Source organism: Ascaphus truei, chromosome 7, assembly GCF_040206685.1.
Source record: "Ascaphus truei isolate aAscTru1 chromosome 7, aAscTru1.hap1, whole genome shotgun sequence".
In the NCBI taxonomy this organism is placed as follows: Eukaryota; Metazoa; Chordata; class Amphibia; order Anura; family Ascaphidae; genus Ascaphus; species Ascaphus truei.
Window position 1 is genome coordinate 97,932,280 of NC_134489.1, and position 16,861 is coordinate 97,949,140.

The following is a 16,861-nucleotide window of genomic DNA, read 5'->3' on the forward strand; positions in this document are numbered from 1 at the left end:
GATGCTGAGGTGGGCAGCCAGGCGGGAGATGCGGTGGGCCTCTGTGTATGTGTCGTCCTGCACCAGGTAGAACCAGTCATACTCCTGCATGTAGTGATCCAGCAGGTGCTTTACCGTCTGGTACATGTTCCAGATGGGGCGGTCATCCCCGTGGGTCACCACTGACATACCGTGGGGAAGCTTCCGGCCGCGCATGCCTGTGAAGTACACCAGCTTCCCCAGGCGGTGGCCCAGAGTCCGGTTTACTGCCACGGCCAAGGTGTTGAGGGTGGTCTTGGATGTAAGGACCCCCACAAAGAGACGCTCTCTGATGCCAAGCTCCGTGCTGATGTACCGAGATCTGGAATGAGAGGGGGAACAGTGAAAGGTTTTGAGAAAGAAAGGGCGCTTTTCACAGTAGAGAATACTGGATAATACTGGTCATACAGCCGATTTGTTAATATAGAGCAGCGATTCCAAACACAGGGTTCGCACACCTCTAGGGGTTCATAAGGTGTCTTTCAATTGGTTCACCAAACATCTGTAATAGCGGATCCCAGCAATATAGTGGGTTCCTGAGCCCGTGTGGGGACTGCACACTCATGCTGCAAGGCATTGTGGGGCATGACTTTGATGCTGTTGCTTTAATTGACACCTATACCACCCGCTCATGCCGTCTGCATGCACAGAGATGCAATTTGGGGCCTTATTAAGGGTGTGATCCCCATGAGCTAAGCAGACTACAATACCTGGGGTCAGACAAACAAACATTTTTGTTAGAAATAGTCTAACAAGAAGGCAATACAATTTAATTATTAGGGTTTCCAAGAACAAATATTTTCTAGCAAGGGTGCACAATGTATAAAAGTTTAGGCACCCCGATATAGAGTGATGAAATGGCATAGTGATTACATGCTCGAGTTTGTGGATTCAATCCCAACCCTATAAAAGACTAAATCAGTGTCTATGCCAGAGTTTCTCAACCGGGGTTCCCGGGAACCCTTGGGTTCCCTGCAATTTTCTGGTCATTTTAAAATTGTACTAAATACAGAAGAATGTATAATGCATCTGATCTCAGACACGCTATTAGGGAAGGTTGCGGTTCCTTACAATACATCTAATCACAGACCCGCTATTAGGGAGGGTTGGGGTTCTGCAGAATTTCACATAGGGTTCCTTAACCAAAAAAAGCGGTGTGTGCTGTGCAAGCGCATAGTAAGTGAAACTTCGTGTGTTGTCAGCATTATATAAAGTAACAATAATATTATTACTGCTTAGAGCATGAGTAAATTTGATTGGCGGGGTCATGTTTATTGGCAGCAGTACCAGCATCATGGATGTTGAGCGGGTGTCAGAGTGTGCGTGCGGGTGTCCGTGTGCGTGCGGGTGTCAGAGTGTGCGTGCGGGTGTCAGAGTGTGCGTGCGGGTGTCAGAGTGTGCGTGCATCAGAGTGTGTCAGTCAGTGTGTGTGTGTGTGTGTCAGTGTCTCAGTGTGTGTGTGTGTGTGTGTGTGTGTGTGTGTGTGTGTGTGTGTCAGTGTCTCAGTGTGTGTGTGTCAGTGTGTGTGTGTGTGTGTGTGTGTGTGTGTGTGTGTGTCAGTGTCTCAGTGTGTGTGTGTGTGTCAGTGTCTCAGTGTGTGTGTCTCAGTGTGTGTGTGTCAGTGTGTGTGTGTGTGTGTGTGTGTGTGTCAGTCAGTGTGTGTGTGTGTCAGTCAATGTGTGTCTGTCTGTGTCCTGCAACCCTCTCCCAGCACACTTGTCCTCCCCCCAGCACACTTGTCCTTTTGTCTACAGCACCCTTACCCTGCCCCCAGCACATTTTCCTGTCCCCAGCACACTTGTCGTCCCCCCAGCACCCTTATCCTTTCTCTGCAGCACCCTTATCCTGCCCCCAGCATATTTTCTGTCCCCAGCACCTTTCAGCAGTCTCCCCCCCCAGCACACTTGTCCTCCCCCCAGCACCCTTATCCTTTCTCTGCAGCACCCTTATCCTGCCCCCAGCACATTTTCCTGTCCCCAGCACCTTTCAGCAATCTCCTCTCTCCCTCCCCCCCATTTCAACCAGATCGCGGCATGGAGGCAGTGGCGGCGTGGGGAGGGGGGCAGCGCGTCATAGTTAGCGGGAGCCGGCTCGGAGGGGAGCGCTGCAGCGATGCCTCTTCTGATGGTGCTGCGTAACTATATCATTTTTCTCAGCACAAGTTGAGCTTTTGATCTGTGTCCATCTTGAATGGACCAAGATATAAAATATGAAAAAAAAACAAAAAACTGCTTATTTTATTCAGATTAAAAAAAAAAAAAAAGTTATCCTTTTATTCAAATGAATGCTAGATTATATTTCTCAGGTTACCCAAGTACACCAATTCCAGATACTGTATGTATATATATATATAGGTGTGCATACTTTTTTGCTCAATACAGACCTCAAATAAGCAAGACTGGTCACACCTGAATTTCTCACTGCTGAATATAAAATGTGCAGACCCATCATTTAAAAGTCATAACTACCCCCTTGGATAAAAATACCTCCACAAAAGTATATACTTTCTGAAGGCACTGTACATGCCCAAAGGAACGCCAACATGGTTAGCCTGCCTTCCCCCGCAACAATTTCTGGCTGAGAAACATTTTTTTTTTTAAATGTACATTTATGACAAATATATCAAGACCACCAACTTCAGCCTTTGTATCCCAATTTCTCATACCAGCTGTGTGTCATCGTGGAAACAATTACCGCTAGTGATCCGGGTTATTTCTGTTCTCCTGCACTACCAGGAAGTGCATCACAATACAAACGGCAGTAGCCAGCAGCCGACCATTTAAAGCCCCACCAGCTGCACAGTCAGGAGGACGTGCAGGACATGCCAGGTGTCACTGGTGAGCCAGCTCTCCCAACGTACCCGCTACGTTAAAAAGGGCTCTCAAAAGGGCACAGAAAATACTAATAATAATAAAAATATATATATCCTTTTTATTTATTAAGGAAAATGGTTATGTTGATCAAATAAATCAATGGTGGAAAGTCAGAGAAAGATAGGTGTAGATTACCAAAAACACATCAACATACAAAAATAATGCAGTGAATTAACACCTTCCCCGCCAGAGCACCAGCAGCATCTTCTGGCATCACAACCCCATGATCGCTTGGGTTAGTGATCATATGGTGGTAATCCTCTCTGCGTGACGTAAGTGGAAGTGAGAGAGGAAAGCACGCCCGTTCCAATAACAAAAACAGAAGAAAAACTCAAATGTAACAATTTCATGTCGCTTTTAATTAAAGAAATGTGATCTTAAATGCATTTCTGCGGCCGATTTCATTGTTTTTTGGGGGATTTAGTCATTGTCTTTTACTTGAGACCCCTGTATGAGTGAGTGCTGATCAGTGAAGACCCCCTGTGCTTGTTAGAGAATCTATAAAAGAGAAGGGGGGAGGGGTGGGGGCTCTGTATGTGCCAACCCCAGTGTAGCACATAGTGACATCACACTAAGGTTAGCACAGTGACATCACACTAAGGTTAGCACAGTGACATCACATTGTAAGGGAGCAGCTAAAGGAAAATGCTGGCAAAATGTTATTCTAGATCACTGATTTTTTTTTAAATATGGCAATCACCTAGGTTTGACTCTTTAAACGAGTCATTGCTACTGGTTCCCTGTCGTCCTAGGGGGGACTTTACCTTAGCTCACGGGTGGACAACTCTAGTCCTCAAGGGCCACCAACAGGTCAGGTTTTCAGGCTATCCCTGCTTCAGCACAGGTAGCTCAATCAGTGGCTCAGTCAGTCAATGACTGAAGCAGGAATATCCTGAAAACCTGACCTGTTGGTGGCCCTTGAGGACTGGAGTTGCCCCACCTGCCATAGCTCCTATAAAAAAGGAGCAGCGCCATCTAGTGAAATATACAGAAATAGCAAGCTACAGACTACAGTACAACTAACATCTCTCCTGTGGTCTCTCTAGGTTACAATTGTAAGATATTTTTCACGGGTAACCGACTACTATGGTTTCAGAAATAGGGGAGCGGAGAAGAATAAAACATATGACCAAAAGAATAAAGGCAAAAATGACAGTAGTTGGTTTAGCAAAAGACATATTCTGGAACACTGAAAGGTTAGGGTTAAAGTGAGCGTGTTCCTGGGCATCTTTCACAGGTCTCCTTGTTACCGAAGGTCTCAATCACTAAGCAGCATAGCGAGACATAGCTTGCGCCAACACCATAGAAGTTAATGGCATCAATGCAATGGTGCTCAACTCCAATCCTCAAGACCTCTCACCCCCCCTTCCGCCCCTCCCCCCCACCCCCACAACAGGTCAGGTTTACTCGCTTCAGCACAGGTAGCTCCATCAGATTAAGCCTCCTGTGCTGCAGCTGGGGTATCCTGAACACCTGACCAGTTGGGGGGGCATGGCTTGAGGATTGGAGTTGAGCACGCTTGGCCTTGATTGCATGATTTGTTGATCATACCTAGAACCCTTTCTCCGTGGTGCATTGCTGACCCTGTGTGACAATGTTGGGTGTACACACTACAGAGGAGAAATAATGTATGTTGGAGAGGGTGAGAGAAGAGGGTCTGGTGTTTTGAGTAAAGATCCTGTTGGATTTCTCTTCCTATTTCATTCTGCCACAATGTAACCGTTACAGGAAACAAAGCGATCCCACAATCGGGGCACTGCAGAATAAAGTCAGACACACTTATTATCAAAGAACACACCGTTATAAAGGGTGATTTCTTCTTACTTTCTAATTGTGTGGGTTTTTTTAATAATGAATGTCATTGACTTTATCCTGCAGTGCCCCGATTGTGGGATCGCTTTGTGTCCCTTCAAAGTAACATTGTGGCAGATTGTGTAATTATCGTGAATACCTGGGATCAAACCAATACAGTTTTGTGTATAGATCGATTATATTTTCAGTGCTGGAACAACCTGTTTGTTCTTAAAATTGTATCTTCCTACTTCACGACATAACGACCCTGCCCCCACACAGACATGCTGCTCTATATCTCACCTAGAGACATGCTGCACTATATCTCACCTAGAGACATGCTGCTCTATATCTCACCTAGACATGCTGCTCTATATCTCACCTAGAGACATGCTGCTCTATATCTCACCTAGAGACATGCTGCTCTATATCTCACCTATAAAGCAGCAATACTGCATTCCCCATTTTCTTATCTGTTTATGTAAAGCCTGTGACAAAGTATAATTCCACACTCTTACCCAAGATGGCAACCGTTTGGTGCTCCTGTTATACATCTGTCACAATCCTGATTGTGTGCCTAACATAATGGCCACCTTTCCATTTCAATCAATTCTTTAGTCAGTGTAACTCAGCAGCTACGATGTATTCTTCTATTACGAAGGTAACATTATCTACTGTTACAGTTTACAGCTCAAACTGCTGGGAACATTGGCAACAAATTATCCCAAACAGCAAAGTGCTACAAAGATCTTGCACTGCAGGGGAGGTGGGCTAAAACCTGCTACAGAAATCAAAGGATGCTTTAAAAAACACATTAAAAATGGCACTAAGTTTAATAAGAAATAAAAAGTCACTATTATCTAATACCACAGAACCAATTTATTTAAAAAAATTAATGAAAAATAAAAACCGCACAAGATTTCACATTTTGCTGCTTTAAAAAGGAACAAATACTATGCTGTGCGCTTTCCAGAAGGTAATGAAAGTACCTCCGTCACCACAAAGGCATTAGAAACACATACCCTTCCACCAAGGCATTAATATGGAGCCCAAGCCTTCCCTCCCAAAACAGACATCAGAAACACATCCAGCAGCCGTATGGATCCTTGCACGCTCGCCAGTAAGTGCGCTCGCCAGTAAGCACGCTCGCCAGTAAGCACGCTCGCCAGTAAGCACGCTCGCCAGTAAGTACGCTCGCGAGTACGGACATATTTTCAATAGCACCATACCCCTGTGTCCGTATGCTCGCTTTGCGAGTACGGACACTTATTCTGCCCTACAGACACTACAGTAGTAGTGATGCACTGATTCCCCTCGCCCAATAGGCAAACGGGAGCCCGCGCATGCGCCTGTCAGCACGTCCTGAACAGCAATACAAGCTCCCTACCTGTACCGAAGCTGTGCGCAAGCGGGGAGACTATAGAGCCTGTTACACATGCATTATTTACATCAGTTCTGCACGTATATGACGATTGCAGTACAGTACATGCATTGATAAGTGGGAAAAAGGTAGTGCTTCACTTTAAGTACATTTTCGCTTTACATACATGTCCGATTGCGTACGTTAATGCGGGGTATGCCTGTATTTAACTACACTTAATGCTTTATCACGCCTCCCTTCTGCTGTTCTTGCATCTGGTTCCTGTCTTGTTTTTGTTGTAAATATAAAGTGTTTCTGTTGAAGGCTCAGCCACCCTGCCACACGTACCCCAGAGAGGGGGAGGGAGAGGATTACACCAGGCAGAGAGGGAAGACAGAAGCAGATTTATAAGTGTTCAGATACTAAGGCACACACACACACACACACACTATCTCCCCTCCCCCAAACAGAACAATCATCTGTTTGTACCAGAGAGTAGCACCTCGAGTAAACTTTCACCATGTGTGAATATGTGGGGTTATTTATAGACATTGTTCGGATACAGTACATTAACCTTGTGGGTTTAATGATGTGTATATGTATGAGCAAAATGTTTGTGTGAGCGTATATATACACACTAGCTGAGAGACCCGGCGTTGCCCGGGATGTAATGTTCCCGCTCCTCTCTCTCTCCTCTCCCCTTCCTCCTCTCTCTGTTTGTCCCCCATTCACATCAATCCAGTCCCCCCCCCTCCCTCCTTTACAGCTTCATGCAGTGTGTGTGCGTCAGTCACTGTGTGTGTATGTGCGCGCGCGCGCGTCAGTGAGTTTGACGCAGAAACACAAACACACACACACAGACTGACTGACGCACACACACTGTGTGTGTGTTCCTCAGTCAGTCACTGTGTGTGTGTGTGTGTGTGCGCGCCAGTCAGTGTGTGTGTGTGTGTGTGCGCGCCAGTCAGTGTGTGTGTGTGTGCGCGCGCGCCAGTCAGTGTGTGTGTGTGTGTGTGTGTGCGCGCGCCAGTCAGTGTGTGTGTGTGTGTGTGTGCGCGCGCGCCAGTCAGTGTGTGTGTGTGTGTGTGTGTGCGTGCGCGCCAGTCAGTGTGTGTGTGTGTGTGTGTGTGTGTGTGCGCGCCAGTCAGTGTGTGTGTGTGTGTGTGTGTGTGTGTGCGCGCCAGTCAGTGTGTGTGTGTGTGTGTGTGTGTGTGTGTGTGTGTGCGCGCCAGTGTGTGTGTGTGTGTGTGTGTGTGTGTGTGTGTGTGTGTGTGTGTGTGCGCGCGCCAGTCAGTGTGTGTGTGTGTGTGTGTGTGCGCCAGTCAGTGTGTGTGTGTGTGTGTGTGCGTGCGCCAGTCAGTGTGTGTGTGTGTGTGTGTGCGTGCGCCAGTCAGTGTGTGTGTGTGTGTGCGCCAGTCAGTGTGTGTGTGTGTGTGTGTGTGTGTGTGTGTGTGTGTGTGTGTGTGTGTGTGTGCGTGCGCCAGTCAGTGTGTGTGTGTGTGTGTGTGTGTGTGTGTGTGTGCGCCAGTCAGTGTGTGTGTGTGTGTGTGTGTGTGTGTGTGTGTGTGCGCGCGCGCCAGTCAGTGTGTGTGTGTGTGTGTGTGCGCGCCAGTCAGTGTGTGTGTGTGTGTGTGCGCCAGTCAGTGTGTGTGTGTGTGTGTGTGTGTGTGTGTGTGCGCCAGTCAGTGTGTGTGTGTGTGTGTGTGTGCGCCAGTGTGTGTGTGTGTGTGTGTGTGTGTGTGCGCCAGTCTGTGTGTGTGTGTGTGTGCCTGTCAGTGTGTGTGTGTGTGTGTGCGCGCCAGTCAGTGTGTGTGTGTGTGTGTGTGCGCCAGTCAGTGTGTGTGTGTGTGTGTGCACCAGTCAGTGTGTGTGTGTGTGTGTGTGCGCCAGTCAGTGTGTGTGTGTGTGTGTGTGTGCGCCAGTCAGTGTGTGTGTGCGCCAGTCAGTGTGTGTGTGTGTGTGTGCGCCAGTCAGTGTGTGTGTGTGTGTGTGTGTGTGCGCCAGTCAGTGTGTGTGTGTGTGTGCGTGCGCCAGTCAGTGTGTGTGGGCCAGTCAGTGTGTGTGTGCGCGTGCGCCAGTCAGTGTGTGTGTGCCAGTCAGTGTGTGTGTGTGTGTGTGTGTGTGTGCGTGTGCGCCAGTCAGTGTGTGTGTGCCAGTCAGTGTGTGTGTGTGTGTGCGTGTGCGCCAGTCAGTGTGTGTGTGTGTGTGTGTGTGTGCGTGTGCGCGTGTGCGCCAGTCAGTGTGTGTGCGCCAGTCAGTGTGTGTGTGTGCGCGCGTGCGCCAGTCAGGGTGTGTGCGCGCGTGCGCCAGTCAGGGTGTGTGCGCGCGTGCGCCAGTCAGGGTGTGTGCGCGCGTGCGCCAGTCAGGGTGTGTGCGCGCGTGCGCCAGTCAGGGTGTGCGCGCGCGCGTGCGCCAGTCAGGGTGTGCGCGCGCGCGTGCGCCAGTCAGGGTGTGCGCGCGCGCGTGCGCCAGTCAGGGTGTGCGCGCGCGCGTGCGCCAGTCAGGGTGTGCGCGCGCGTGCGCCAGTCAGGGTGTGCGCGCGCGTGCGCCAGTCAGGGTGTGCGCGCGCGTGCGCCAGTCAGGGTGTGCGCGCGCGTGCGCCAGTCAGGGTGTGCGCGCATGCGCCAGTCAGGGTGTGCGCGCATGCGCCAGTCAGGGTGTGCGCGCATGCGCCAGTCAGGGTGTGCGCGCGCGTGCGCCAGTCAGGGTGTGCGCGCGCGCGCCAGTCAGGGTGTGCGTGCGTGCGTCAGTCAGGGTGTGTGCGTGCGTCAGTCAAAGGGCAGGCGGGTGAAGGGCAGGGGTGGTGGAGGGTGAAGGGCAGGGGTTGGGGGGGTAAAGGGTAGGGGGGGTGAAGGGCAGGGGTAGGGGGGGTGAAGGGCAGGGGTAGGGGGGGTGAAGGGCAGGGGTAGGGGGGGTGAAGGGCAGGGGTAGGGGGAGGTGAAGGGCAGGGGTAGGGGGGGTGAAGGGCAGGGGTAGGGGGGGTGAAGGGCAGGGGTGAAAGTGAGGCACAAATTGTTGGCAAGAGTAAAATGTACACACACACACCGGGAGTGAGTGGTGGTGGAGAGTGGGACTGCCGCAGATCCGAGGAGGTTGCTTGGCCCCCCAGCGGCCGGGGAGGTAGCGCCTGTGAGTTAGCGGCCGGGGAGTTAGCGGCGGGGGGGGTAAGGGAGCGCCGGCGGCTGGGGTAGGAGGGCCGCGCTTACCCTCCGTCCGGGAGCCGGTGCCGGGTGGCGGCGCACGTGGTGGGGATGTTGCGGAGAGGTAAGGGTGCGGCGGTGAGGTAGCGCCTCGCTTCCCCTCTGTCTTTCCGGGAGCCGATTGAGAGCGAGGGGGGGGGAGCCTGAAGTAGGCGGCAGGAGGGCCGTGCTTCCCCTCCGTCCGGGAGCTGTGGGGGGGGGGTGGGGGGGACAGGGGTTGTGTGTGTGTCTCCGTCACTCCGCCTCAGGCCAATGAGAGGTGTGCGGGGGCGGGCCAAGGGACCAATGAGATTTCCCCTAGGGACACAGGACATCCAGACAGGCATACAGTGCTTTCACTAATATAGTATAAGATATACACACTTATAGTTTAATCAAGTTTGTATTTTAGCACTGTTCATCTTATGCCATTTGACTATGTAGTTAAATCTAGACACAACTATATATTGTACATAACCTTTAATCGTGCTTCTTCCAAAAGGGAATGTAGAAAAAAGAACAATGTTTCTCTACATGAGTAAAGGTACCATATAGCTTGGCATCAATTCAGCAGTATGCGTGTTAGAACCAATTCATTCACATTTTCTCCACGCAGAACGTAGATAAAATACACAATAACATTAAGAGCCAAAACTAGATCCCAAGCATTAGGACACTGTGCTTACTTCCATCTTTAAGTTAATAGCTAATATGCACCTCAGGTAAATAGCTGATGTAATACCTCTAAAAATGTACCGTCAGAAACCAGTACTTATAAAAACAAACAAATCCCCAAGTATAACTTCTAAGCTTCTGGCGTCAACTACAAAATAGTTCAAGGTACAAATGACACCAACATTGTTTAAGAGCAAATGCAGGATGCCAAATGTGTTCCTGTGAGGAGGTAATAAATAGTGAATTGGGCTACGACAGGGAGGCCTTGCTATATAAAAGTACACGGTTGGTTATCATTAGGGGTGCAGAGCATGGTAACTCAGAACATTTTCATTACGATGCAACATTTCTCGTGGGATCCCAGAAGTATTAAATGTGGAGTATATGCAATTTGTTCCTACAATAGGGACACAAAATAAAGTTAACAGTTGCAGATGGTTATGCACCATGCAACAACTTATGGACGGAATCACTGTCTTTTAGTTTCAGGGGTTACAAGATAGGGCGGGTAGTTGCTAGAATGGGCACACTTTAGCATCGGTATAGAATTTGGGGGACAAACCACTCAAAGGTCAACAGTATTTTTGCTGCAAATGAAGAATGTCATGTACAACGACCAAATGAGAGAGAGACACACACAATGTGGAATCTCTGCAAGTTAAACCGGTTTATCAAGAAATGCAACTTTTGAAAAAACAGTGTCACTCACCACAAGCTCATGAGGACCCGCTGGGTGCCTCAGTGGGGAGGTCGAAAGGCTACATACATACTGACACCCACTCATCTTCCAGCCTCAATGCAAACACACGCTGCCCGAGGGAATTGCAGATTGCATTATATCACACCAAGCCAGGTCATCCAAGCAAGACGGGATTCACACTGTTCCTGGTTTTCACCACTTTGCAGGAATTCATTATTTTTACAGTACACACACAGTATAGATGTATAAGTTCCTTGGCAGATAATGGATTACATCTTGCACACACAAGAAAGCTCTGTAATGAATCAATAAATTGTATTTCAATTTTTTTCTAACGTGCTACTCACTAAGAAACTCCCTACTAGAGACCATGTAGGAACTTAGGGAGGACGCCCATCCCAGACCTACAACCGGGACCTACCGACTAAATCATCGACATTAAAAAAAACATTACTAACTCTGAGGTCTGAAGTTCAAGTTTGTCCGACTTTTTCTACATCTCATGCTCCAAAGCTCGATGCAAGTGGAAAAATATCTCTAATCACAGAACATTCAAGAAACAGGTCACTTGATATCAGCGTGACTCCTTATCGCACGCTTCCACAACTCTAGATTGCCTTGCCAGCCTGACTCCCTACCCTGTAACAGGGGACTGCGATTTTAGAAGTGGAGGCATACAGTAGTTTGGCTAATCCTGAAGGTCAGATCAAGAAATTGCATGGCGTGAGACAGTGGGCAGTCAAATACCATTCATTTTCTGTCCATTGTCCAACAGTGGTCTTGGACTATTCAGAAAAGGGCAGGATCTGTATGTTGGTATCTGACAAGAGCAGAGAGGTGCTTAGGTGAGGCTCGTACAGTATCACATGATAACAAGGAGCCTTCCTTTGTGGGGTAGCAAAGTACTGAGAAAGACTGGAGAAAGGCAGGATTGTTGCAGGCTGTAATAATTATTTATTACCAAAAAGCCCTTCATAGAGGTTGTGGCACACAGGCTTACAAGACCTCACAAGTCTCTTCTTCAGATGAAAATCAAAACAGCTTCAATGTCAGTAAAGCGGCCATGCATGGATGGAAGGCCTAATCCAAGGGTGGCCAACTCCAGTCCTCAAGGGCCATCAACATGTCAAGGCTGGAGGCACATTGTCCGTCCAACTAGAACGTTAAAGACTTGACATGGAGAACATATTAGAAACATAGAGACAGGTCTTATAACACAAAGTTTTGAATCATTTCAAAATAAGACCCCAATGAAACCCAGAAGACCTAAAATGCATTGGCATTGAATTAGTAGACTCAGATTGGTGTGTGTGTGGGGGGGGGGGGGGGGGGTGGAGACAGTACTAAGAAAAACTCCCAGAGGTAAACAAACTGAATTTACACCCTAAAAAAGTTATCGCCAATGGGTCTAAACAGACATAGATTTGGCGTCCTTTCTATGCATTTCCTTCGCCATAAAATCATACCTTGTTTTAACCGTTAAAGGCGGACACATATTAATCACAATTTCACAAGTCTCTTCTTCAGATGAGAATTAAATGTCAGTAAAGCGGCCATGCACAGATGGAAGGTCTAATCCAGGGGCCACCAACGGGTCAGGTTTTCAGAATATCTCTGCTTCAGCACAGGGGACAGTCAACGACTGACCCACCTGTGCTGAAGCAGGGATATAATGGGTTGCTTCTCTCTTTTTAAAGGCCACAGCATAAAAGGGGTCAGGGTAGGAGTAGCAGAATGACAGTGCGTGAAAAGATGTCAGTAAGACATGAACAACATCGATGCCGCAGCAAGAAGCATATGAAGTGCAGTAAAAGAATTGTGTGTTAAAAGTGAATTACTGAAGAGCACTTGGATAACTGTGCGCTGTTAACCCAGAGTTTCTCTGCCTTCAGGACACCCCCAGCGTGGAAAGTTCTAGGAATTATCCATTCCTTACTAAACACACATGGTACTTCTATATTTGAATGTGTGATTATCTAGTTGTCCCTAAAAAACATGGCCAGGATGAGTAATCCCAAAAGGAGGGTTGAGAAACACACGTTACGGTGTACGTACTGGAAGCGCAGAGAACGCTGCAAAACAGAGGTGCTAGTGTAGAGCGGTGAGGAAGAGAGAAGTACAAAAATGGTTTTGGGAGATGCTGCAGCGAGCACATTCAAGGGAGGCTGTGCAGAAATAACAGTGGGTGCTCAGGGAAAGATTAAGCGACAGTGATCGAATGGTCCCTCATTACATGGGTGCGCAAAGTTGAGGGGGGGTGGGAGATTTTCCAGGAGGGCGCGGCAGCTACAGAGGTCCCGCGCACTCCCCCAGGGCATTTAAATTAAATGCCCGGAGACCGCGCAAGGCTTCTGCAGCTTCTCCTACCTGGTCTTCGGCGATGTGTCGCCATGGTAACCGGGCATCATGTGACGTCGCATGACACCACTACGTCATTTGACGCCGGAGCCGAGCAGAAGGGGGGGGGGGGGGCGCAAGACGGGAGGTGGGCAGGCACGGGGGCGCAGGATCAAAACTTTGCCCACCCTTGCCTTACTACATAAACTCAAACTGACAAGCCATCAGTATTAATGAGAAACATCTCCGTTTTCTCCAGACGAGTTCTCTGGTATACTCAATGCTAGCCGTTAAAAACACTAAATTCCCCAGCAGTTCCCTGATGAGAAAAGAAAAGTAACTTTTACCGGCAGTTTTCTTAGCACTGCTGAGGGGTTCTGTTATGCAGAGGAGTTCATGGTTCCTCTTAACCTCCGGGGCACTGGCCTGTAGTGAAGGAGTTAACACCATCAGACCCCCTTAATGCACATCACAAGGAAACATTTTCCCTCTGGAATGACTTCCTGAAGTGAAGCAGATTGTGCTGCAGGCGGAAAATGCCCCGCTAGCCGGATAAATAAATCTGCCGGGGGCACATACAGGGAGAACCGTTTAACCCAGGGACGGAGGTGAAGTGCCCCACACCTCTGGAATGCCCTTCCCCTCAATACCCGACTAGCACCCTCTCTATCCACCTTTAAGACCCACCTTAAGACACACTTGCTTAAAGAAGCATATGAATAGCACTGTGGATATTCTGAACACGATACATAAAGCTTGGCCCCTGCAGACGCACTTACCAGAACTCCCTCCTACTGTCTCTGTACGTTCTCCCTACATACCAATTAGACTGTAAGCTCCTCGGGGCAGGGACTCCTCTTCCTTAATGTTACTTTTATGTCTAAAGCACTTATTCCCATGATCTGTTATTTATATTATCTGTTATTTATTTGATTACCACATGTATTACTACTGTGAAGCGCTATGTACATTAATGGCGCTATATAAATAAAGACATACAATACAATACAAGTGTTTCACCTTACAGCGGGGTACAGTTCTTCCAGCTGACACTAGAGTACAGAAATATAAACAAAGCCCGAAGTCCCAGCACTGAGGCCATCGCTACATTGTCCCTGTGAACACACAAATAATTGTATTTATTTAGATGTGGTTTGAACAGATGGGGTCTCCCAGTGCAGAACTGCTGTCCTACCAGCACCATTCTCCTCTAGAGATGGGTCAATCCGCTCAAACCAGTTTCAAGGATTTTCTCATTTTCCAGCCAAAATCCGCTTGCGGTGCAAAATCCGCGTACGGATTTGGTTGGTTTTAATCTGCGTGGCTTCACCGAGAACCACCATTGGATAGAAGCCGTGGACGGATTTGTGGAATTCAATCCGCGGATTCTTATGAATTCAGGAACGGATGGCTGAATCCGCGGATTGAATTCTACAAATCCGTCCACGGGCTGCAGAATACACGGAGTGTGTTGGTAATAATACAAAATCCGCAAAACACAAAATCGCCCCTTTTTTAAAAAAATTGGTCTGCGTATTTCAGCGGATAAAAGGAGCTGGATCCGCTGCAGATCCAAATTCGCCCCAAAAAAATCTCCCTTCTGTACTGTCCTCCATAGGGCCGCAGACAGCAAGCCAGTGACAGAGTGTAGTTATGAGGTCACTGTTTTTGGCTGGATAGAAGACAGGAACATGTCCATGACCCACATTGGAAATGCTTTCCTTTAAATTAAATATCTCGGGACCCGAGGAGGACGGTGAGAGAGGAAAGTCTTCTTACCAGAAGTACCAAATACTGTAAAAGTGCTATACTTTGCTGCAAATTGCTGCACGGTAACACCCAGTACCCACTCAAGTCCAAAAGATAAAAATCAATAACAATATACAGCAAAAGCTTTGCTATCCGTCATGTGCCGGACATGAGTGGTGCCGGAGAAGAAAAAATTCCGGTTAACCAAGAGTTATACCATACTTCTTTTACACTGTGAAATAGTATACAGGTGCTCACCAAATCAAGTAGTAATACTGTTGAAAACATCTGACTGCTCTCTGAAACACTTGGCAACGATCTGGAGGTGCCGGATAGTTTAGGCATGGCCTCCGGTTACTAGATTAAAGATTCGTATAGGGATATGTCAGAAATTCCAGATACTAAAGCTTGCTGGTTGGTAAAATGTCGGATAGCACAGCTTTTACTGTATTATGTTAGGACAACATTGCAGACACCAATTGTCTCCTGAGAAAGCTTGAGATTCTGCAGCCTGTTATCTTGTGGATTGTAATTTTTCCTTGGCTTTAAATATGAACCAAGTCCGTGTCACAAATAAGGCTACGAAAAATAGAAGAGAAGCCGCAGTTGTGTTGAGTGTAATTTGCCTTCATTACAGGGAATACAAGTATCAATAAGCGAAATGTATTCCAAAAGCTTCGTAAATAAAAAGGTAGTTTGTTAGAGGAAAAAAACATCCACAGAGCTGCAGTGTAACAGGCAAGTATATAGATAGGCGTTTTTAGTTACCCGAACCAACAAATTAGTGTTTGTTGACTTGATTCCAAAGCTTTGAGTAAAAGTTTCTTAGCATAGTTATCGTATTTATATTTACAGTACTTGCTGATTTCTCAAGTTACCATCTCAAGTCCAACCTCATTTTCCATTACATACACGATTGGGCAGGAAAAAAAAAGTCAGAAGTATTTGGGTCTTGGTTCCTGTTGTTCCATGTGAACCAGAAAGAAGATCCACATTTCTGGGCAAGCTACCCGTCTACCTGAACAAGCTCCTCACCCCTACCACACGCAGCACTTATCTGAGATCTGACTCCAAACGATTGTTCATGGTCCCAAGATTCAACAAACCTTCTCTTATTCTGCACCTCGCACCTGAAACAATCTTCTGGAGACTCACAGCCACCACCAGTCTAAGTTCTCTCAAACCTAAAGCTGCCTCACATTGTAATCTGGTCTGTAACTGTATACGCCTAAAAGATAAAATATTTTAAACTGTTCATGCAATCTTTATACATAATGCATAACCCTGGTCACCTAATACTCTGTGGCCAGGACGTACTTGAAAACGAGAGGCAACTCTCGGTGTATTACTTCCTGGTAACACACTTTATAAATAAATTAATTTTCCTGACTTCTCTGTTTACATTTGTGAGACAAAACTACAATGAACTGTGAAAAATGTTAATAGTGATTTTGCGTTGTACTTAAAATTGAATGGTCTTGTCTGTGGGAAGTTACATGCCTATACCATACTGCAACATGAAAAGCACTAAAGCAAGAGGATAGCAGTTTTTATTCAGAACGTGTTCCATTGATGCTCAAACTTTTAGCTAAAAAATTATATAATATATACATAATGTAATTACAGATGAAATGCATTTTGCAGAGGATTGCCAAATCATAAACAGGTAGTCCTCGCTACCCAACGTTTCACTTTGCAACGAATGGCATATCCAACGCTTTACACTGCCTCCCTATCTGATGTTTTTCGATGCCGGAATGCGTTATCCGACGCTCACCGCCACTGATTAACATGGGACTCACTTTACAACGGTTTCACTATCCAACGCTACTTCCAGAACGGATTCCGTTGGATAACCGAGGACTGCCTGTAATTACACTTGACATCTTCTCCTCAATCCCTACAAAAAAATTATTCAAAGTGTCTACATACCCGCCAGTCGGATCTATAATCTCCTCCCTCTCCCTTATTTAGCTGGCAATGATTTTCTCCCAGATTATTAGGACCCAGGCAGCGCTGGTTAGGGTTATGAAAATAGACGAAAAAAAGGCGAGGCACTGCAAAAATCTAAAGTCTGGAGGTAAGTGGGTAAAACGAACTATTTAATGAACAGAACGCAAACAAAAAAATGAAAATACTCTGACGCGTTTCCCTTTGTGGATGGCGCTTTATCATCAAG

At 47.3% G+C, this 16,861-nt stretch overlaps 1 protein-coding gene across 2 annotated transcripts in view; it reads right to left on the reverse strand.

The window, feature by feature from the left end:
* Positions 1-16,861, reverse strand: part of CHPF (chondroitin polymerizing factor) — a 33,611-nt gene that overhangs the window by 14,044 nt on the left and 2,706 nt on the right. Inside the window, exons 1-2 of one of the 2 annotated variants that reach the window (XM_075609566.1) lie at positions 1,251-1,715; positions 1-340 (exon numbers count right to left, since the gene is read on the reverse strand). The exon at positions 1-340 is cut by the window's left edge and continues 225 nt beyond it. In XM_075609566.1, coding sequence (XP_075465681.1) covers positions 1-195 — 195 coding nt within the window. In that variant the 5' untranslated portion in view covers positions 196-340; positions 1,251-1,715. Of the gene's footprint in view, positions 341-1,250; positions 1,716-16,861 lie in introns of those variants that run through there. The other variant, XM_075609565.1, reaches the window with a different exon arrangement.